The sequence below is a fragment of the Melozone crissalis genome, unplaced genomic scaffold (assembly GCF_028551555.1).
Source record: "Melozone crissalis strain CALT ecotype California unplaced genomic scaffold, PUWL_Pcris_2 ptg000042l_1, whole genome shotgun sequence".
In the NCBI taxonomy this organism is placed as follows: Eukaryota; Metazoa; Chordata; class Aves; order Passeriformes; family Passerellidae; genus Melozone; species Melozone crissalis.
Genome location: NW_026535820.1, coordinates 58,980,651 through 59,003,090, shown reverse-complemented (window position 1 = coordinate 59,003,090; position 22,440 = coordinate 58,980,651). Strand labels below are relative to the sequence as shown.

The following is a 22,440-nucleotide window of genomic DNA, read 5'->3' as shown; positions in this document are numbered from 1 at the left end:
AGGTTGGACTCGATTAGAGAGGTTTTTTCCAACCTAAACGACTCTGTGGATTGTGGGGGTGTTGTTTTGGGGGGTTTTATTTGTTGTTTTTGGTTTTGTTTGGTTTTGCTTCGGGTGGCTTTGTTTGTTTGGTTTCGATTGTTTTGGTTTTTTTCAGAAGACAAACGTGATATGTATAGGGGAAAAAATGAAAAGGGGGAGATAGAGGAGGAAAAAACCCCTCACAACATTATTACAGGAAAATAAACCCGCAGAAGTTGCGCACCGTGACGAGCTCCGCAGGCCGCTTCGTTCGCACGTCACGGGCAGCGCCTCTGCCTCAGCGCTCGGCGATACCATCTCGTGGCGGGGGCGGGGGGGAAAGCCTGTTTCTCCCCTGGCTCAGTGCTCTCCTCGTCAGGCTCTTCCCCCCCCTCCGCCGCGATAAGTGGGAGAGGCGAGGCGCGGCCCCGGCGCACGCGCGGTGAACGCTCAGTGCCCGCCGCGATGGAGGAGGTGGCGGAGCGCGGCCGGGCTGGCGCTGGGGCGGCGGCGATGGCGGAGGGCGGCAGCTCTGCCAGAGATGAAGCAGCCAACGCCAACACCAACACCAACACCGCGTCCTCACCACCGCCGTGCTCCCCTCCGGAAGGCGGCGGGACGAAGCCCCTGAGCGCGGCGGAATACGCGCGGCGCGTACACCAGTGGCTGTGGGACTCGTACTGCGGGTACCTGGGCTGGCAGGGCTGCCCGCCCGCCTTCCTCGCCGCCGCCGCCGCGCAGCCGCCCCCGCCCGCCGCCGCTGCCTACTACAGCCCCTTCTACCTCTTCGCTCCGCCGCCGGCACACACGCCCTCGGCCGGGACGGGGCCCCGCGCCCCCGCCGCTGCCACCCCGGGCTGGCCGGGAGCGGCGGGCACGGTGTCCCCCGTGCCCAGGGCGGCCTCCGGCAGCGCCGCCAACAGCAGCGGCAGCGGCGCCTCCAGGGACACGGGGCGGCCGGCGGGTGAGTGGGGCCGGGGCTGGGGCTGGGGCTGGGAAGGAAGGGCAGCCTGGGGAGAGCCGCAGCTCCGGGCAGGGGGATCTGGAGGGAAGCCGGGGCTGTGCGACGTTGGGAGTGGCTGCGCTTCCGTTGGCTGCGGCCCCGGGCATGTGGCTGTGCCGTGTGACACACGGTGACAGCCCTAGTACCGAGGCCGTAAGGCCGGAACTCGGTCCATAAACAAGTTTGGATACAGAGTGACAGCCCTAATACCGAGGTTGTAAATCCAGAACCTGATACGTAAGCAGGTTTGGGGGGATTGACTTACAGCTTCAGAGCTTGGAAAGATGTTTTCTTGCATACGAAGGAGTTGATTTTTTTCCACTGGAACTTATTCTTGTGGTCACAGGCTTGTAATGCATCTAGCTTTTTAAGTAGCCCGTTTGGATTATGTAATCTAAACTAACTTTGCCTGCTTGAGTGAGCTCTTGGTGCTCAAATAAAATAATTTCGTGGAATCGAAGCAGAGAAGTGAAAACATGCTGACGTTGAACAAGCTTAGGCAGTGGGACCCGAGATAAACAAACGTCTGTTGCAGCTGTAAACATTGAAGGCAGTGCACAGCAGGCCTTCTGTTTATATTTTTCAGGAATAAAGCAAACTCACACTGATTACATGAGAGGGAAAACCAGGAGCAGCAACAACTCCTCACAAGTTGAGGAGTGTCTAGGTCACATTCCTTGAATGTTCATACCACTGGGAGCAATGTAGGAAACTGTGGAGGAGAGCACTGCTGGTGGACTTTGGAAAAAAGCCAGAGCTCGTTTCTCCCTGCAGGACAAAGTACGACATTGCTGATCTGTGACATTATTCATAAGCTTAGTCGCCGTATGTGTGTGGAAGATGTTTTTTGTTCCTTTTTTCCTTATTTTCAAGGGAAGGGAGCCTAGCCTCTGAGCTTGTTTCTTTATGTTTTTAAGCAGATGTTTTTTTTAAACATGGTTAAGACACAGAATAGTATTTTCTGCAATTGTGCCCTGGTTCTGTTATAGTTCGGTTATGAACTGATGTTACCAGTCATTAAAGGGAGGATTGGACAAAGGCTAGGCTGAAATGATTCTTGGAATTTTACCTGTTTTTTCAGGAGCTAATTCCATATATTAAAGGTTATTTGGGGCACGAATAACATTTCATGCTGCTGAACATGGTTATTCTGAATATTGCATACTATTGCAATACACTCGGCCTTCTCGAGGGGACTAGGTATGGGATGCAGCGATACAATCCAGTTATAAACAAAGACTGCTGGGCTGATGCTTTGGCTTCAGATTGCAGATGGATATATCTGGAGCAGCTAAAGTGATTATGGCTCCTTCTTCCCTGCTGCAGATTATTGCCCACACAGCAGTGAGGCGAGGCAGGGCAGGTCATGTATCTGTCCCTGTGCCAGAGCAGTTTACAGCCCCTGTGCTTATGTAAGCTGAAATAAGTGACAGCTTATGTTAATGTTGAAGATTTCAAACTGGAATGTCAAAAAGTGGGATTGTTAACTGCCTCTTCAGTCTGCCTGCAGGTGTGTGTCAGAGCAGCAGAATTTAACAGCACCCTGGGCAGTGGCTGGTTCTTTGTGGACAGTCACCATGATTTAAGACACTTCCTTGCCTGCTCCCTCCCTGCCTTACTGCAGGAGATTACTGCTGATCTACTGGGAACAGCAGGGCAAAAGGTGCATCCAGCCCCCAGCTGCCCTGTGGCTGACTGGTGCAAACTCCTCTTAAGCACTGTGTGGATGTAATATCCTAGACATTGAGCTGGATGGATGTTGAATTTGGCTGTCCTTGCTGAATAAATAGTAACCCTTGGCAAAAGAGTGGATTTCTGATATCACGAACAGCTTGAATTGCTGCAGTGTAAATCTGCCAGAATCTAAGGGTTGCCAAGGTTTCTTAATATGATGGAGTTAAACATAATTTGAATACTTATTTTCCTAGCCCCATGTAGCTTCTTCTTTAGGCAGTCATTTAATTTAATGTATTCAGTGGTGAATAAATCAGTCTCTGCTACCAACTCCAACAAATGTGCTGCTTTTACGGAGCAGATGAAAGCTTTCACCTGGCACTGTGTACTCAAACCAGGGTTAGGAGACTGGCTATGTTTCCTCATGCCTTAGTTGAAGAATCTCTAATTAGAATTAGAGAACTTGGACAGGCTTTGACAATGCCAGTGGAATCCATTTTAGTATTATACATGTCACAGTTTGACACTGGCCCAGCACCAGGCACCAAGAAAGTCACTTGCTCACCCTCTGCCACAGCTGGGTAAAGGAGGGGAAAAAAGAAAAAAAAAAGTTAAGGAGGCTTCTTGAGTGAGATAAGGACAAGGAGGACTATTTCAAGGGAAAAACAAGCTCAACTTTAGTTGCAAAGTGCATTCTGCTGCAATGTGGGCCTCTCTTTCCATGGGATGCAGTCCTCCAAGGATAGGCTGCTCCAGCCTGGAAGCAGGGATTCCTTCTCTCCACTGGGTCTCCCACTGGATCACAGCCTCCTCCAGGCATCCACCTCTCTGGCATGGGCACCTCCCCACGGGCTGGGGGTGGATCTCTGTGTCCCCCATGGATCCCCATGGGCTGCAGGGGCACAGCTGCCTCACTCACCATGGTGTCACCATGGCCTGCAGAGCAATCTCAGCTCTGGCACCTGGAGCACCTCCTGCTCTCCTTCTCCATGGACCTTGTCACCAGGTTGTTTCCCTCACATAGTCTCACCTCCTCCTCTTCTCTAAGAAGCAAAACCCATTAGTTTGTTTCGATTTTCTTCTTAAATATGTCATCACAGAGGCATTGCCAGCCTCCCTCAGTGGCCCAGTTTTGGCCAGCAGCGTGTCCATCTTTGTGGCCACCCTGCTGCCTCAAACCAGGCTGCTTGTGCTATCGATGCAGAGTGATCAGTGCAGCAGGTGTGAAACAGAGCTCTGTAAACCCAGGGATGTTAAATAAGAGCTGGCTCTTACCCAGTCTCTGCCAGATTCTTCTTACCCCGTTGAAAAGTGCTCTGGGCTTTTGGCTGGCCTCTCACAGCTCGTGGGGCCATGGCTGGCAGCATCAGTCTCAGCAGCTGAACTGGGGAGGCTTATTCTCAATGAAATTTGATGATGATTTTTGAGACTAGAGAGTAGGGTGATTTTATTTCCTCTTTTGTCCTTACTCTCTGTGGGGATAAGCATTCTCAGAAACAGTAACAAAACCGGTCCCTGTTTCCACAGGTTCCATCTGGTAGTAGAAAGGCATTTCTAAGTGAAGTATTGATGTGAGTCATTGCATGCTACATGTGAGAGTCATGTTCTTTGGAAAATAGAGGAGTAGCTGGGTCCAGATTAAATTATTTTGCAACACTGTTTCTTGGAAACTTTCTAAGACACTCTCTAATATTTTCTTTGCTCAAATCACCTGAGTAACAAAAGCTTATGGCTCCTTACTTTGTGGCCATTTGCATGTGGCCAGTTAAATAGGAGAATATGTTATGTTTTCTGGCTGGAGGTAGAGCAGTATGCTGTGTTTTAATAAAAGTAATGTGTAGGAATGTTTATGTCAAGTATTTTCATCCATTCCTGTTTGTATTTGAGTGGAGATAAAATAGTGTTTTACCCTGAGAACTGGTACTTGGTATACACAGAAGCCTTGGTGCTGAGGGATAAAAAAGTTGTGGTAGGTCTGATTTTCTTTTTAATCTGACCTCTCAGATTTACACAAATCTGTTCTCTATGAGATTATTCTAAACAAAAGAACACAAAACTGATCTGTATTTCAGTTCTTTAGCAGGGTATGATTTTGCTGTGATCCTAATTATGAGAGGCTCGGTTCTGAAACAGTTGAAGTTCTTCAAGAAGCTTCTTCAAATTCAACTTCAACAATTCAGATTATTTTTTATGCATACATCTTTAGAAATGTTCTCAAAAAGCATGTGAGCAGAGCTCTAGATTATGTTCTTGTAGAGAGGTTAATGTGGGTTTTGCTTTCGACATTAGTGTTAACTTTGTATTAGTGCAGTAAAATCTGGGTAATGTGAACTATTTCTGTTGCAGGTCGGGAGTTCCTTATCCCTTCTCTGGCACACAGGTTCATAGCAGAGATGGTGGATTTTTTTATTCTGTTCTTTATAAAGGCAACCATCATTTTAAGCATTATGCACCTCAGTGGAATAAAGTAAGTTGAACAATTTAAAGCTTTGTTACATACAGCTTTAAGCTTTTCATGCTCTTTGAGGTGTCAGGTTGTATTTATGGTATGTTTTTGCATATGATATTAAATAAATGACAGAAGTTGAGGAACAGCACCACTAGGCTAACTTCATTGTAAATACATCCTGATTTTGGGGCAGCTATAGAAACACAGAATTTGTACTGGTCTGTAGGCTCTCAAAGTCACTAACTACTAAGGAAAGATTAGACTTGCACATTTATGGAGGGGGAGAATAGCAAGATTACAAAAAAGTTCTTTTGAATTTTCAAGAAAAAACATGGACAGACTTTCAAACAGTGTTCAAAATGTACTAGATCTGGCTGGGATTAAGTTAATTTTAGCATCTTTCATGTTAATGTATAGCATCTTCTGTGGGGCTGTATTTTAGATTTCTGACCGAAGCAATGCTAACCCCACAAAAACAAATAAAATCTGATCAAGCAGATCAGATATGTATATACTTTGAAAATGCATCCTGGTTTCTAGGAATAATGCCACACTGCAGGCTTCACTGGGTGTAAATTGGTTTCTTAACAAGTGCAAGTAATCAATGTGTGTGTCAACCATACACTAGACTGGAGGATTCGTCATTTCACATCTTTGTACACAGATGTAGTAATTTACCTCAAACACTTCCTTTTTTAACTGCTTCTTTAACTGTAGATATCTTACTCCTTAACTCTCTTATTCTGCTTTGGGTTGGTGTGCTCAGTATTCCAGTCTGATTAAGAGTTGAGATCTCGGTGCAGTCGATAATTCCAGTACTGTACAAACACATTTTGGAACCCAGGCTTTCTGCTCAAGAACCATCCAAATGTTGCCTGACTGTAAGTTGATAACAGACATACAGATAACATCTTCCAGACACCTTCACCTGCAGCTAGAAAGGGGTGTGGAAGAGGGTCAAATCCAAAACAATAAATACGTCAGTGTAAATGATTGCTGGGTTTTGTTCAGATAAGCAGCAATTAAAATGCCAAATGTTCATTTCTGTTAAGTGGCCAGATCCCATCACCTGTAACCTGACAGTTTGTGTTTCTAATTTGCCTTTAGTAGGTGGAGAAAGATACAAAGTGAAGTAGTGGAAAGATGGGGAACAACTATATGAATATTGCTGCTGTAAAGTGATGAAAGAGTAATTTACAGCATTTTCAATATTAATAGTTTTGTGAGACAGTTGCTTACAGGGAACTTCAGAGAAATGTTCTGAGAGGTTTTCTGCTTAAGAGACCTGGTGTGCTTGGGGTTAGGCTGAATTGTCATGGAAAGCATAGGCCCTCACAGGCTCAAGAAGAACTTTATTCTCTTCAGGCCAAAGCTGCATTGAAGGGAAATGTAGGTTGTGCTACATTGGTTTTGTAATTCCTGGGTTGTTTGAGGGTTTTTTCTGTCCTCAAGTCTGAATAAAAAGGAGGGCAGGTCACACAAATATTAGATGGACTGTTTCAAAGTGGGACTGCACAGTTCTTTGTGAGCCTTAATTAGATGCACGAGTGAGAAATTCTTGCCTTAATGTGTTGCAAGTATATCCATTCCAGGTATCAGATAAGAATGTTACATCTGTGGAGTTTATCTTATGAAAATATGCCATTAACTCCAAATGGATGCTTTGCATAGCTCTGTTAGGCTAAAAACCTTAAGGTTTTAATTGCTTTATGTTTGAATCCTCCTATTGCATACCAAGGTGCCTCCAGAAAAGTATGGTGAGCCGTGAAGAATGAGAATGAGGAACCCTGATGAGAACCCTGATCATGCAGAGGAGGATATGGGGCTCTCCTGATTTCTTAGGGAGACTGCCAACTTCTCCCTTGCATTTGTAAAGAGTGCCCTTTTCTTTTTCCTTGAGTGTAGCGTAAGAAGATACTTGGGAGACTTGAATGCCTTCCATTTGTATCAAGTTCAATGATTATGTGCAAAAATCTGTTTACCTCCCAAGAAGTGTGAGAATTTTCAGAACAATTCTGCAGCTCACTACCCAGGGATACCATTGTGCAAAAGTGGTAATAAAGAATGATCTTTGCTTAATGAAAAAGACAAAACAAACTGGGCAGTAACTCAGAATGAAACTGAGTGTTCTGAATTTTAATGACTTGTTTAGTATCAGAGAGGGCAAGGAGCTTTTGTTGTCTTATAATACCAGAACAGAGGGAGTGAATTCTGGTATTAAAGGGGTAACACTGGTATTGGGAGAAGGATGGTTTTAAAGTTCAGTTTTATTTTGTACAGGGACATCTCTAAATTTGCCATGCATTACATCATAGAAGAAATAGATGAAGATACGTCCATGGAAGATTTGCAGAAAATGATGGTAGTAGCTCTCATCTACAGGTTATTAGTCTGCTTTTATGAGGTAACTACTCATAAACATTAATCCCTGTAATGAATACTAGTGAGTTGTTGAAGAAATGGGTTTTTAAAAATAATGTTGTCGTTGGCCAATAAAGTAAATCCTCTTAACGGAATTTCTTATGACATTCACGTAGTTGAGGATAACCAAGTTTGGGAGACCTGTCAACAACACGGTGATGTGCGGACTTAAAATAACCTCTCTTTTACAGATAATCTGTATTTGGGGAGCAGGTGGAGCAACCCCAGGGAAATTCTTGCTTGGACTGCGAGTTGTGACGTGTGAAACTTCCGTCCTTATTGCACCCAGCCGTGTGTTAGTCATTCCATCCTCTAATGTCAGCATGACAACGTAAGTGCTCCTGCCTCAGTCCCGCTGCATTCAGGTTAACAGTGTCGAAAGCGTGGGATTTGGAAGGAAGTTCACTGTTGCTTTGTTGTTGACCTTTGCAGTAATGAGACTGCAACAGCTATTGTCAGATTCTGTGATCTAAGAATAAAATGGTAATTATTCAGTCACATGGAGTATTTTTCAGGGAAGGTGGTTAAATCTCCTCTAGTTGTGCTGTGCAAAACTTGGGCACTCAACTTGGAAGTTAATTACTAATGTAAGCAGAAAAGTGAAAGTAAGGCACTGAATGTTCTATTCTGATTTCAGGTCCACAGTACGAGCTTTGATCAAGAATTTTTCAATTGCATCATTTTTTCCTGCGTTCATTACGCTGCTGTTTTTCCAGCACAACAGAACAGCCTATGATATTGTAGCAGGAACTATTGTGGTCAGAAGAAATGGAGTCAGATGATACCAAAAAATGAGATTTCCGGACTGGTTCTAAACATCCCCTCCAAACCCCAGTGAATAAAAGACCTACCCCAGAACTGAAATTGAGGTGTCTGTTGGAATCTTTTGCCCTAATTAAATAGGAACTGATTCAGAAGCTGAAGAAAATGTATGGTTCCTGTATGATGCCAGCAACTACCTTCAAAGTATTGGAGTTTTCATAGACGCCAAAGAAGTTTGGGAGAGAAAATACGTATTAAATCCAGGAGTATTAACCTCTGACTGATGAGACAAAACCTGTAACCTGTCTGCTTTAACTGCAGAAAGGAACTGTTCTGTTTGTCAGTTTGTGGAAAGCAGATCCCTAGGAATATGCCACCTTAAAAGAAATGTTGCTCCTACAATTTTGGATGTTGGCAGATAACTAGAAAATGAAGTTCTTCGCCAGGCAGTTGCCTGTCAAAGGATATGGAGGGAGAAACCTGCAGTATTAGGCAGCAAGGCAAATGATGTTAATTAAATTGCCATGTATTTAGAGAGATCAGCAGTGGTTATCAGTGTCTTTCATTATTGCTTCACAGATTGTATTTCTTCACCTTTCAAGTATTTTCTCACAACATTGATGTGAAAAGTTTTTTTGCATGATTGTCTCACGCACTGTCACTTACTTCACTTGTCCAAGCTAATGAAGAAGTGAAACAATAGCTGCTTTTTCCTCTGGGAAGGGTGTTACGCTGCAGTGTTAGTGATCTGGTGTGTGTAAATAATTCTGGAGCCAGCAACAGTACAGACCATGCTAATGAAAGGTAACTTTTTTGCTTCTGTTTTGAGTGAAAGCACTTGTCTATTTCTTGCATATAATGCAGAACAGAAGTGAATGTGTTTCAGGAGCATGCAGAAAACATTAACTGAAATGTGTTATGGGTTTAAATCTGCAGAAGTACAAATACTGGTTATTTTCACTTTATCATTCTGGCTAATTGTTTGTATATTCAGAATAACTTAAATACTGAATAAAGAAACCTAATATTTTGCATGACTATATCGCTTCGATGATTCATTTATTGTCATGTTATTAGCATCTCAGGAAATTAATGTAAGCACTTTTAATGCTTTACTGAACTCTGAGTATGGAACTCTGATCAGTTTTTGTATGTTCCTCTCTTAGGCTTAATATGCCACTCTCAGTGGCTGCAGTTCTTACCCTGCCTTCAACTTTTCCCAGTGGCTTGGTTGACAGTAGAAATGTTTGAGAGCTTGGTTATGGCTCTTGTCTCCACGTGTAATAACTTAATCAGTAACGTGTTCAGATGCTGCAGTATTTCCGTTGGACAAGTTGTGTTCTTCTGTGAATGTCTGTATTGTGCTTGCATTTCAGTTTTCTTTGGGAATGATGATTCAGGACTAGATCCCGTGCTTATGGTTGCAGAATGGATGTTTTGCCATCCATTGCATCTCCAGAATGAGGTCACTAACATTTTAGATAACTACTTGTAAATATTTATTTTTGAAGTAAAGGAAGAAAAGTTGTCTTGGCTAGAACATTGTTTTTAGAACTCTCGCCTAATCATTTTTTTGAATACTCCCAGGGATGGTGATCCTACTGCTTACATAGACAGCCTCTTCCAATGCTTGACAGCCCTTTCCATTAATTTTTTTCCCTAACATCCAGTCTAAACCTTGTGACACCAGCTTGAAGCCATTTCCTTGTCCTAGCACTTCTTACCTGGGATGAGAGACCAATCTTGCCCCCCCATTCCCCCGGCCTCCTTTCAGGCAATTGTAGAGAATAAGGTCACCCCTGAGCCTCCTTTTCTCCCGGCTAAACATCCCCAATTCCCCCAGCTGCTCCTGACAGGGCTTCTGCTCCATTCTTTCAAAGACTTAAGCACTGAGGCTGTGCATGGCAATCAGCCTGATGAAAGCTAAAGCCATCGGAACCAACTTTAAAGTCCTTTCTGGGATAATTTTTGCCTATTCACAAGAAGAACTTTTATTCTCTTTACTCTTGCAGTGACCTAAAAGCTAGGATTCAAAAGGGGGGAGGGGGGAGGAAGGGAAAAGCGACACTGTTGGCTAAAACTTTATTACTACCAATTCAGGCGTAAGGGAAGGTATCTCTTACCCTGCAGAAAAATACCACCTTTCCACCAGGTAAAGAAAACAGTTACAATGCAAGAACACAGAGCCTGTCCATGGAAATAGGTATACGTTGTGCTGTTGGCTGGCTTTTAGTGTGTCTCTTTTGCAAGCTGTATCCCAGATGTGGCTTGTTTCTGCTTGAAGGACAAGTGCTTGGCAGGTGATTTGGGGCTAAGGGGCACAAAGTGGAAATCTCTGGCATTTTTCACATGTAGACAGCTGCAAACAGGTAATTTCATATAATCCTTTCGTGGCTACAGTGGCATGATCTGACTGCCTCAATAGCAGGGAGAATGTGTGTGGTTTGAAAGTCAAGTTGCTGAGCATTTTCTGTTTCTAGAAACAGTGACTGGGGCCCTACACCTGAAAAGAGCAGGAGGCCTTTGCCTTGTCATGTCCAGCTTGTGCTTGAAAGGCATCTCACACCAGCAGCACCTGCAGGAGCAGGGAGCAGTGCTGGGATGAGTGGCAGAAGTGCCAGCCAGGGCCCCAGCAGTGCTTCTGGAGACATTTACACCACTGACAGTGCTGCAGTCTCTGCCCTTCTAGCTGAGGGGAGAATTAATGTCTGAGTCAGAGACAGACTGCTGTGACTTGGTACAAATTCAGCTGTGGGTCCCCAGATGAACAAGCATTTCCTCGATTTTACTAGAATAGTGTCTGTTCTCCAAGAAGTTCCTGTAACTGCTACAGAAGCGCCCACCCCCTATTACTCATTTCCAGTCTTCAGTTAGAACAGTGCTGAATGTTTATAAGCATTGGGTTGGGTTTCTTTAATAGCACTACAGAAAATTACCTGCAGTCAGCTGACACATTGCTCAGCTGCTCCAAGCTTCAGCCTACAGTAAAACTCTCCTTCCTAACAGGAGACTTCTAATTTTAAGATCCTCTAAAATCAATGGGAAAAAGCAGAGGCTGAAGAAAGCACGAGACATTGCTCAGGTTGAGGGAACCATCTCATACAGTTACAGCTGGGGATGCCTTTACAGAGAGTTAAAATTGCCAGGTAATATTTCGCAGTTTTTATTGATGGCATTTATCCCATGGTTTAACATGTTAATTATACTGTAATAAACATGGCTTTAATATTAAACTTTTCCTTATTATCCAAAGTCACCACAGTCCATTTCAGTAAATATAAAAATATATACTTAATACTTTGTACAATACTGGTTTTTGGTCCAAACAAAAATGGATCAGAAAAGCCAATAAACTTACTTTAAGAATTCCCAATTTTAAAGATTTTCTAAATGGATTTAGGCAACTTTGAATAATGGGATTTACATAAAATCTGAGACAATACTAAACAAAAATGGCTGTAACACACAAAATTAAAATTTCAATTTCACAGATTCGTTATGCCAAAAAAGTACATAGAGAAACAAAATCGTATTTACACATCTCATAATAAAATAACAAGGCGAGACAGGTGATAAAGGGCTGTAAGAATGAAAATATAGAAATAGCATATAATTATTAAATGAAGAACTACAGATCTAACAAGTCCTTAGCATGGATCATCCTTTAATCAGTCTTCCCCTATCAGAAAATTTTAGTGCACAATACACCCAAACTCACTCACTTCACACATACACCGGCACAAACTCAGCATAGAAATCATTCGTTATCAACATTCTCTACTCTATACAGCATCCCTCGCTGATATAATTACAATTTCGAGGCGTCAGTAAACGCGGATGAGCGCACGTAGTGGTGCGGATGAAGAGGTATCGACAAGCCATTCACTGTGCAGGCTCTACTCAGGGCTACAGCCAGACCATGCCGAGTCAGTGAAAGAAGTAACTTGAGACTTTTGCTTGAGAACAGCCTTGTTGCCAACTTTACTTGCTACCAAAAAAACGGAACGGGGAGAGGGGAGGGAAGGACAGGAGAGCTAAGTTTTATATTCCTTTAGGCAGATCTGACTTCCGACAAGCCAGCGTGAGGTACAATCCCAGTAACTGAACAATTCAGGGTAGTAGCTGAACATTTCAGGATAGTAGCTGAACAATTCAGTCAGGGTAGAAGCTCAGCAATTCAGGATAGTAGCTGCTTCCAATGTTTTTGATGCTTTACGGATCAGGCGTTTACTTTCTACGTCTAACTGCAGTCTTTATCTTCCGACCAGCAACTGAAGATCCAGAGGCAGAGAAAACATTTTTCCCATTTGTCCTATTAAAAGAAATTAGTAGTTCAGAGTTTAGGACAGTGTAGCTGAAAATTCAGTAGCAGCACTGAGCAGATATTCCAGAACAACTGTTTCACAGTCTTGTCTCACTAGTTACCAGCTGGCAACAAGCAGCAAATGACGAACAGGAGGAAGAGAGTTCCAGAAACCAATTAAATCTCTCTTATTCAGAGGGTAAGCAGCAGCATAATGGCTGGATCGGGTTCTACCTTTCAAGAACAAGAGAATCTCACATGTGTTGATGTGTGACACTCCTGACAGCTAGGCTCCTTTACAGATAGCGGTGCTTAGTTAGCCAGTCAGGCTAATAAAAGGAAGGATGCCAAATCTAGTTTCAAACTCCAAGGTTCATCTGAACACCTCATGATTTAACAGCAGTAGAGGCTGAACACTGTCCACTGATATTACCCGAAGCTCAAGGGAAATTCTGATATGGTCTCTTACCCCACTGTAAATGTTGGAGCCTGGTTGAACGAAAATCCCGAAGTACCAGAAGGTGGTGCAGGAGCTGCTGATGCAGGAGGATTTGCACCAAAAGTGAATACTCCTGGGTTATTTGGAAAGCTGAAATTAGTAGTATTACTTCCAAACTGGAATACAGCACCTGGGAAGATGGGGTGGAAGCAGAAGGAAGTAAGAAAGCTGAAATTTGAGTTCATCCTTTTCAGTAAAATTCTCATGTTCTTCCCCATTATCTTTAAAGATTATTCTTTTAACAGGTTGCTTGAGATGACAAAGTTGGGGGAGTCCACCAGCAGTGTCAGATTACTGCAGGAACAGTTTATTGAATTCACAAGTGGAAGAGACGTTCAAGACGTTTGGGTCCAACCCCTGCCCTAACACCTCAACTAAATCATGGCACTGAGTGCCACATCCAGTCTTTTTTTAAACACATCCAGGGATTTTGACTCCACCATTCCAGTGGACAGACCATTCCAGTCTTTATCACTCTTTCTGTAAAAAACCTTCCCCTAATATCCAACCTGTATTTCCTGTGACGCATCTTGAGACTGTGTCCTCTGGTTCTGTCAGTTGCTGTCTGGAGAAAGAGACCAACCCCCAGCTGACCACAGCCACCTTTCAGGGAGCTGGAGAGAGTGACAAGGGCACCTCTGAGTCTCCTTTTCTGCAGGCTAAACACCCCCAGCTCCCTCAATCATTCCTCACAGGGTTTGTGTTCCCAGCCCCTCACCAGCCTCGTTGCCTCCTCTGGATGTGCTCCAGTGTCTCAATGTCCTTCCCAAACTGAGGGCCCAGAGCTGGACACAGCACTCAAGGTGTGACCTCACCAGTGCCCAGTACAGGGAAGGAATGACCTCCCTGCTCCTGCTGGCCACACTGTTCCTGACACAGGCCAGGATGTTCCTGATACAGGCCACCAGGGCACACTGCTGGCTCATGTTCAGCTGCTGTCACCAGCACCCCCAGGTCCCTTTCTGCCTGGGCACTGTCCAGCCATGCTGTCCCCAGTCTGTAACACTGCAGGGGGTTACTGTGGCCAAAATGCAGGACTCAGCACTTGGACTTAATAAACTTCCTCCCACTGGACTCTGCCCATCCATCCATTCACACAAGGAATTTTTATAGTAATACTGCTGGCACACTGATAACTAGTTGTTTGCTAGCTTACATGCCACTATTAGATTTATACCTGTGCATATTGAAGTTTTATTAAGCAAGTCTTAAATTGTAAATTTATATTCAGGTAAACTTTCCTGTGTTCATGCAATGGATCTGGGGACTCCCTTTCCTTTAATGTGTCAGGAGTACCTTGTCTGAAAAAACCCCAAACATTCCAATTACCAGAGTAAACTAAGAAGTAATACAGAAAATCCAGAGAGAACTTTACCTTTAAAATGCTATCTGATTAATGAAAGATCAACTGAGTAATGTGTTGTGCACTAATCTGCTTGTACTAATCTACTGATCAGTACAAAAATGTCAGCTACTTTTAATGGAGGCTATTTTGTAAAACTTCTGAGAGGAAAAAAGGAGGCTTTTCCCTTTCAGTATTTGATGTGATATCAAATAGACATTCTGGCACTGGTTTTGTTTTTTCATTATTACTAGTATGGAATAGATCTTTCTTAAGTTACAAGGTTCATTCTCTGCCCCTTTCCCATGGCATTTTATACTTCATTAGTAAAAAGATCTTAATACAGTATTAACCCATAAATGCTTAAAAAATCCCCCTAAGAATTCTGACTGTATTTTAAGCAATAAAATGATTGATTCAATTCTCAAATAAAAAAATAACCATTTTGCACTGTGTCCGCTCTTTTGTTTTACACAATCTTACCAGTGATTACTCCGTGGTTTTCAACAGTTCCTTTTAATCATTAGGTTTCTAAAGAAAATAAAGCTCAAAATTTAGTTGTAGAGTTGCAACCTCCATGTCTGCTAAGTCTCTTGCGGAGAAGGTTTACTGTGAAGCTGGATACCTGTGGCACATTGTGTCTCCACAGTCAGGACTGGGACATAAATGACAACTCTATACCCATTACTTTTATGGACAGCAATTCCTATATTTTAAATACACGCACAAGGCTGAAGTTGTCTTTCTCCATACAATTCATGAAAAATAAAATAAATGTAATCCTTAAAGAGGAGAGGATGGTGGGCACTCACCAGCACTGGGGGTACCGGGGCCAAAGGCTGGCTGCTGGGCTGCCTGCTGTCCGAACACGGAGGGCTGAGTGCTGCTGGTCACCGAGCCGAAGGCAGAGGGAGCGGGCTGAGAGCCAGCAGAAAACAACGGTGTGGCCAGCGACCCGAAACTGGGAGCGCTTTGCTGCCCCGAGCCCGGGCTTGGCCCGAACGCTGGTACCTGGCCGGCGCCAAAGGCCGGGCCTGCAGCCGGCGCTGCGGGCCCAGAGCCGAACAGAAACGAAGACGACGACCCTTGGGGACAGAGAGGGATGTCAGCGTGGGCCCCTTACCTCCCGCCCTCCAGAATGAATCCAGAAACAAAAGGTTCTCAAGCCTCAGGTCTGCTGGCTGTATACTCATCCTCATTTCAAACTAATTGTGGGAGTATATCAAACAGACACTACCTCAGCCACAACAGGAATTGCATCTTTTCTTTTAAGCAACATGAGAAACACTGTGTTTGTGAGAGTCAGACAAAATTAAATCTCTAACGCACTGCCTCTTCATGTTGTGCAGACAGATTCCTACAAACAGTGTGTTTTAACTGTTTCTGCATTTACTGAAAGCTGTTTCTACCACACGCGTGGAATATTCATACAAACTGGATTTTTCCAACATGCAAAATACAGCTCCTGATTTATTAAGACTAGAAGAACATATATCTTTTCCTTTCACCAGCTTCACCCCTCTGCTATTTAAGTGTTTACCATTATCAACTTCTGGAGGCCAAATCAACCTTGCAGTAATCTCAAAATCTTGGCTTAGCAGAGTAATTCTCCACCTATCATCAACAGAGAACCAGTCCAACGGTTGAGCTGCATGACCAGCAGAAATCATGAAATGCACCTGAACAGCGACTCTGAAAGTACATGGCAGACCTGCTATGCCAAAGGGGCATTTTAAACAGCAGTACTAATGCTCATGCAAGAGGAAATACCCTCTAATTGTGCCATAACTTGGAACAGCTGACTTTCTTTCCAAGATGAGATACATGGTAAAACTTAGGCTTCTGAATTTGTGAAGATGTTTGAAATATGGTGTCACTTACTAACAAAATTACACTGAATGTAAGCAGTTAAAATTGATCTGCTGGTTGTTGTAATTTAGGACTCTGTTTCTGATCCACAAAAAAGTGTGCAGATTAAACTTCTGTGACTGATAAAGTTAAGCCATCAGGATCAAACTAGATTAAGTTTTTCCCTGACAGATATAATCTTATTTCCAATATCTTCCATGGCTCATAGGAATACAGATAATTTGGTGTATTTAGTCATGCATTTGTTCATGAAATTCAGGCAGTGGAGTAACAAATATAAAACATGAAGAAACTCTGTATTTCTTACTGCTGTCTTCTCTAAATTGCTAGAAAATTAACATGCACTGGCCATGCTCCTTAGTAAAAACCAACCCTTAAGCAGCATTAATTAATTGCATGCTGAGGTACTCCATTTATAGATACTTGTGAGGGAAGGACTTGGCAAAGCTTGACATTATTTCCAGGAATTCAGTGTTTTAGGTATAGAAGCGCAAAAGCAGGAAAGTTGTAATTCACTGACTTCTAACTGTAAACACTGGACTAACAGTGACTGAATAAAGAAATTATCATTCCCATGGTGAAAAGCTCCTGTACAAACTGCAATCCAGTAAATGTTTGTCCTTTACAATAAAACTACTGTGGTGCCAATTCATTCCTAAACTGTATTTTCCACACTGAAGGAAAATTAACATTGCTGGATATAAATCCTCAGTATTTTTCTCTACTTCTATGCATGTAGCCTGCACATTTTCCAAAGTAAAATATTAATGGAACAGCATCTCCTTAGTCTACTACATAATGGCAAAAATTAGAAAATGAGAAAAGCAGCTATTTAAAACGTACCTGTTGAATTTGATGTAGTTGTGGCTCCAAAAGTAAATCCTGAATTTGCTGCATTGGTACTGCTCTCTCCTGAACGAAAGAGAAACGGAGTGAGAGTCGAGCCAGTGCTGGAAGATGTGGTTGCTGGTTTGTTCTCTTGAGAGAAGCCAAATGACTGAGATGTTGCAGATTCTGCAGGATTGCCAAAAACAGAGCTGGTCACAGTGTTGCTGGGTTGTCCAAACACAAAGGGAGTGGGAACTGGCGGAGGGTTTGAGGAAGAGAGGGTGCTGCCAAACACGCTGCTGCTGTTGGCTGAAGTGGTGGGTACCACTGTGCTGGAGGAATTGGAGCTCAAGAAGCTGAAGGATGCTCCTTGATCTGAAAGGAAGAAACACAGTTACCACTAAGTCACACAAATGGCGTTTAACAACCAAGAAGTTTTCACACAGCAACCATCACTGAAAAACTTTAACCCTCCACTGCAAACTTTCAACAAATTAAAGGATACAGAACTGTGCGATATCTATGGAGTGATCTTTGCACCTTTATAGCAGTAGAGAAACTGCAGCACAGCTGCAAGGAGATAGAAAGAAGATATTCCCTCTCTTCTTCCCTTTCACTATAAAAAACAACACAAGTATGAGGCCTCTACACTGCACCATATTACAGATTTTACCCAACTAAGCTGCTGCTACTGAGACAGTACAACTTCTGTGCTTACACAAGCAGTGATACAGGTTCCTTAAGGTGTGGCAATTTTTCTTCTGTCTCAACATAGTATTAAAACTCACTGAAATCTACAAAGAAATCGCCACATATTGCCTACACATCAACAACTAGAACTAAAGACATGCAGGTAGTATATGAATCCCACAGATGTTGTCCAGTACAGCCTCAGAGGGATTATTTGATAGAGCAGAGAAGTGAAGGCAAAAGATGTTCTATTTACCACAAGTACTGGTTGGTGCCCCAAAGGCAAAAGGTGCCTTTGCCTGCTCACTTTCCTTTTCCGACGGTTTACCAAAACTAAAATTGAATACAGGTTTTGCTGTGCTCTCCTCTTTGGTATTCTCAGCTGTCCCAGATGAAAAGATAGGCTGTGCCTTTAACTCTTCGTTGTCAGCTTTCTTTCCAAATGCTAATGGACCAGCAGAAGTGACAGAGTCCTGCTTCTCTTCTGCCCTTCCCAAAACAAACTGTGAGGCAGGCGCAGACTCCACACTGCCGAAAGAAAAGCCTCCCTTCGTTGAAACAGTTTCATCCTTTTTCTCTTCTGACTTCTTAAATGGCAAAGCAGGTGATGCTGCCTCCTTTTCTGCCACAGTTCCAAAAGTGAAGCCACCGACTCCAGTTTTATTCTCATTAGTAGCTAAGGAAGAAGTAGAACTTGTAGCAAAACCAAAACCTCCCAAAACTGGTTCCTCTTTCTTCTCCTGCTGCCCCAGACTCGTTGTTCCAAACTGAAATGTTGAAGGAGCCTGACTGCTTGTAGATGGAAGTCCAAAGGTAAAACTGTTACTTTTACTTTCTTTTTTGCTGTCTTCTGATTTAGAGTCTGAGGAAGAAACTCCAAATTTGAAGTTCCCTGAACCAGTAGGAAACTTAAATCCTCCAGTCACAGTGTTGGACGATGCAGATTCAGATGCAATGCCGAACTTAAAGCTACTTTGTTCTCCAAATTTAAAACTTCCTGTGCTACTTAACGTTTGAGAAGATTCAGAGGATGATGACGGGACACCGAATGTAAATGATGGCATTGCAGCATTTGTAGACACAGTAGCAGTACCAAAACCTGCAGAAATAAGCAACAATATCAAATTTGCAATATATGATGTAATACATGCAGGCTTTAGCTACACGGATGGGATTCTAGTCTTGAGCTTTCGCAGAGTCAAAACTGTTCAACAAAACACCTCCCACACACGCAGACAAGTAAGGAAACTCCACACTTCCTCTCTACACTTCCTCTCTGTATCTTTTTGTCATGGTGCTCTTCTGTGCAGCAGCTGGCTTGGAAAGGCACACAGCTGAGCTCTTTGAAAGACCGTGGTCTTTGTCTGAACTCCAAATGAACAACACACATAAGGGCTTGAAACAAACAACTGTGTCACTGACACAAGCTTTCCTCTAAAAATCCCAGTCCTTATCTGGAAAATGGGTGTGGAAACATGCACACCATCTTATTTAAGCAATATTGCTAAACAACAAATGCACAGTTTTGCCATACTCAAAGGAAAAATCACTATACTTAAAAAAAAGGAAAAAGGTTGTAGAATGCACATCCTTGTTCTTCTCAGTAAGTATTACCTTTGAGCTCTGCTTTGGTGCCTGGCTTCGCAGTTTCACAGGCTATGCATTTTGTGGCTTCTGCTTTGTTTTGGACCAAGCAGTCCTCACATTCCCAACTTCCTTCAGGCATCTTGAATTTGTCTAAATCCAGAAAACCTCCAGAAGAAGCAGAAACACTGCTACTGGTCACAGGCACTGAACTCCCTGAAAAAGAAGAAAAATAGTTAATCATCCTGCTTAAATCATACACAAATCTTTTAAGAAATGCTCACTAAATTGCAAAGCACACAAGTGTAACAGTAAAAAACATCAAGCTACAAGTTGATTTGAGTCAAACACAATCTGAGAATGTAAACAATAGAAACACCTGGATTCTTCTTTATAATCTATATATGAATTCAAGAACAAATTGAACCAGTGACATTTAAACAGCAACTGCAGTTCATAAAATGCAGGAACACGGCCAATTTCAGATGTAAATTACAGGTGCTGTACTGAACTAGAACTACTAAAAGAATTCCTGGTGACACCAGTTACCAGTAGTCAAACTTAGCATCACTCGAGTTAATGATCACTGTCAAGTGATGCAAGGGTGAGAATTTACTACAATGATTCATCAGCAAGTCACAAGGACAGGACACATCCAAACTATATAGTAACAAAACTAAAAATGGAAGTGAAAGCTTCCAAACCCACAGCTCTGTGTTCACCACACAAACTACACTGCCCTACAGCAGCAGAAACCTATTGCTGCTGAGGTGTGAAATCCAACACTTGCCCTCTGACTTTCTCCCCTGTAAAGGAAAAGGTGACACTTGATGCTGCACCCCAAGAGCAAACTTCAGCTCCACAAGTGTCAAGAGTGAAGCAGACATCCCAAAGGCACAAAAGCATCACATAACTGCACTCTTCACCCACAATGAACCACTGAGGGTGGCATTCAAGGGAGAGACACAAGGTAATATCTCAAGCTCAAAGCAGTAACGTTTCCTAGACAGGAATGGCTCTTCTTTTCCCCAGCACATCCAGTGAATTTATGTCCTCCCATTTTACCTGCTTCACTCATTCCCTTGATAAATATAACGTAACTGTGCAAATTTGAACATATGGTTCTGGTTTAGCACAAGACAGCTAGATAAAGACTACACTGACTTGGAATCTGGCTTCATATCTCTGCTCAATTCCACACAAATGCTGACTGGAGACATTTTAAGCCATGTTGTGCAAATATTGCTTCTACCTATGTTTTGAAAGAGGAAAACAAAACCCCAACAAATCCAGTAGTTTTAAGCTCCTTTCAAGGAGTTTACATTTTCCCCAATGAAAATGAGTCAAATGGTTTTAAGCTAATCAAGGCATCCATTTTAGTCATCTTTCCTCACTAGCTGTAAAGCAGGGTATATTTGCTTCAGTTCAGCTCTGCACTAAAACATTTCACAATCAGTTCAATTCATGTGACAGGCTGGGAATCTGGGCTGAGACCTCCAAAGCGCCTGCAACCACTCCTGCAGAGAGCCACTAATCCATCCTGTCTGGCATACAGCCATGCTGCTCAAAGCATTTTTTAGACGCAACATATTTTATTCTTTAAAAAATACACATAGACTAAGACTGAAACAACAGAGAAAAAAGAACAAACCTGGTTTCTCAGACTGACAAGCTACACATTTGCTGTCTTCTGCCTTATTTTGTAGAAGGCACACTGAACAGTTCCAAGAGCCTTTTGGCTGTTTAAATTTGTCTCCAAACCCCAGAGTGACTGTTGTGCCAGTGCTGCTGGAGGTGGATGTCACTGTCACCGAGTTGTCTGTGACCACTGGCATTGTCAGAGCAGGCATCACTCCTGTCCCAGGCTTTGGTGTCTCACATGCTATACATTTTGTAGCTTCAGGTTTGTTCTGGACCAGACAGGTGTCACAATCCCACATGTTGGGTGCTGGTTTAAATTTGTCTTCAAAGCCCAGTGTCCCCACTGTGGGGACTGCTGTCTTGGAGGAGACACACGGACTCACACTGACCGTCTGCTTCGTACTCTCAGCAGTGGACACTTTAGCAGCTTCACATGTTACACATTTGCCATCTGCGGTTTTGTTCTGCAGACACTGGTCATGTGTGTCAGACTGCCAAAATGAGGATGTTTGTTTAGAGGTGTCTTTAGCTGCAGAAAAGCTACTTATTGCAGGCCTGGTATAGACCACTGTGCTCGTCACAGGCTGTGCCGATGAACAGGAGGGTGACTTCCCAGCCATAAAGCCTAGTTTAAAAAAAAGAAAAGGGAGAGTTTTTACTAATGAAGCTGTACCCTGACTGCATGGAAGTTACTTATAATAGCAGACAGCACAAATCTAAACCTAGTGCCAATGGTTACAACTGAATCTAAACCGAGTGCCAATGGTTACAACTGAATCTAAACCTAGTGCCAATGGTTACAACTATACATTCCAACTAACTGCAAGAGGAAGTCCGTGGAAATCTTATCTAAAGGGATGAAATTTCATATGCTGAGCTGGGACACAAGAGAACACTTATTTAAAGCTTGATTTAACTCTTCACTTCCAAGAAAGTTTTAAAGACACATCTCATTTCTATCTGCCACTAGACTGGTAGATACAAGGATAAACAAACACTACTGAAAGCTGATGATCTGTCACCGACTGGAAACAATCCAATTTCATTTTAAGACACCATGTCCACGCAAATCAAATTTCCAAAGCTACTTCTGCCACAGTAGATGACTCATATTTACTTTGTAGCTGTACAGCAGTTGGTACTTGGAGCAGCAATCCACACAGTATTACCCTACAAATACTGAGTAATAATTAAGCAATAAAAATTAAGACAAACACACAATTTTTTTCTATAATCTTGGTTCAAAATGCACTGGGCACAGGCTAACTCTTTATTTGAAGGTGCAAACTTTTCAGAAAACAAGAATCACCAATACGGAAACACTAATGAAAATGCCATAGCAACACATCTTAAA

At 42.9% G+C, this 22,440-nt stretch overlaps 2 protein-coding genes across 3 annotated transcripts in view; one reads left to right on the top strand and one right to left on the bottom strand.

Annotated features, from left to right (window-relative positions):
• Window positions 1-457: 457 nt before the first annotated feature.
• On the top strand, window positions 458-9,370 carry FAM8A1 (family with sequence similarity 8 member A1). Its single transcript, XM_054285423.1, has 5 exons — window positions 458-985; window positions 5,045-5,165; window positions 7,428-7,551; window positions 7,760-7,899; window positions 8,206-9,370. Exons 1-5 carry the CDS (start codon window positions 487-489, stop codon window positions 8,348-8,350), a joined length of 1,029 nt encoding a protein of 342 aa, XP_054141398.1. The 5' UTR covers window positions 458-486; the 3' UTR covers window positions 8,351-9,370.
• Window positions 9,371-10,342: 972 nt separating this feature from the next.
• The window catches only part of NUP153 (nucleoporin 153), a 45,236-nt gene continuing 33,138 nt past the window's right edge, over window positions 10,343-22,440 (bottom strand). For both annotated transcript variants that reach the window (XM_054285410.1, XM_054285411.1), the window contains 7 exons: window positions 21,097-21,711; window positions 19,476-19,661; window positions 18,118-18,960; window positions 17,187-17,546; window positions 15,287-15,559; window positions 13,103-13,262; window positions 10,343-12,642 (listed from right to left, as the gene is read on the bottom strand). In XM_054285410.1, coding sequence (XP_054141385.1) covers window positions 12,558-12,642; window positions 13,103-13,262; window positions 15,287-15,559; window positions 17,187-17,546; window positions 18,118-18,960; window positions 19,476-19,661; window positions 21,097-21,711 — 2,522 coding nt within the window. In that variant the 3' untranslated portion in view covers window positions 10,343-12,557. The remainder of the gene's footprint in view (window positions 12,643-13,102; window positions 13,263-15,286; window positions 15,560-17,186; window positions 17,547-18,117; window positions 18,961-19,475; window positions 19,662-21,096; window positions 21,712-22,440) is intronic.

What these genes read in the sequence shown, in the direction of transcription:
- FAM8A1 (XM_054285423.1), top strand. Translation starts at nt 487, where the DNA reads ATGGAGGAGGTGGCGGAGCGCGGCCGGGCTGGCGCTGGGGCGGCGGCG. An exon ending in GGACACGGGGCGGCCGGCGG is followed by an intron (nt 986 to 5,044) that starts GTGAGTGGGGCC and finishes TTTCTGTTGCAG; the next exon opens with GTCGGGAGTTCCTTATCCCT. An exon ending in TATTAGTCTGCTTTTATGAG is followed by an intron (nt 7,552 to 7,759) that starts GTAACTACTCAT and finishes TCTCTTTTACAG; the next exon opens with ATAATCTGTATTTGGGGAGC.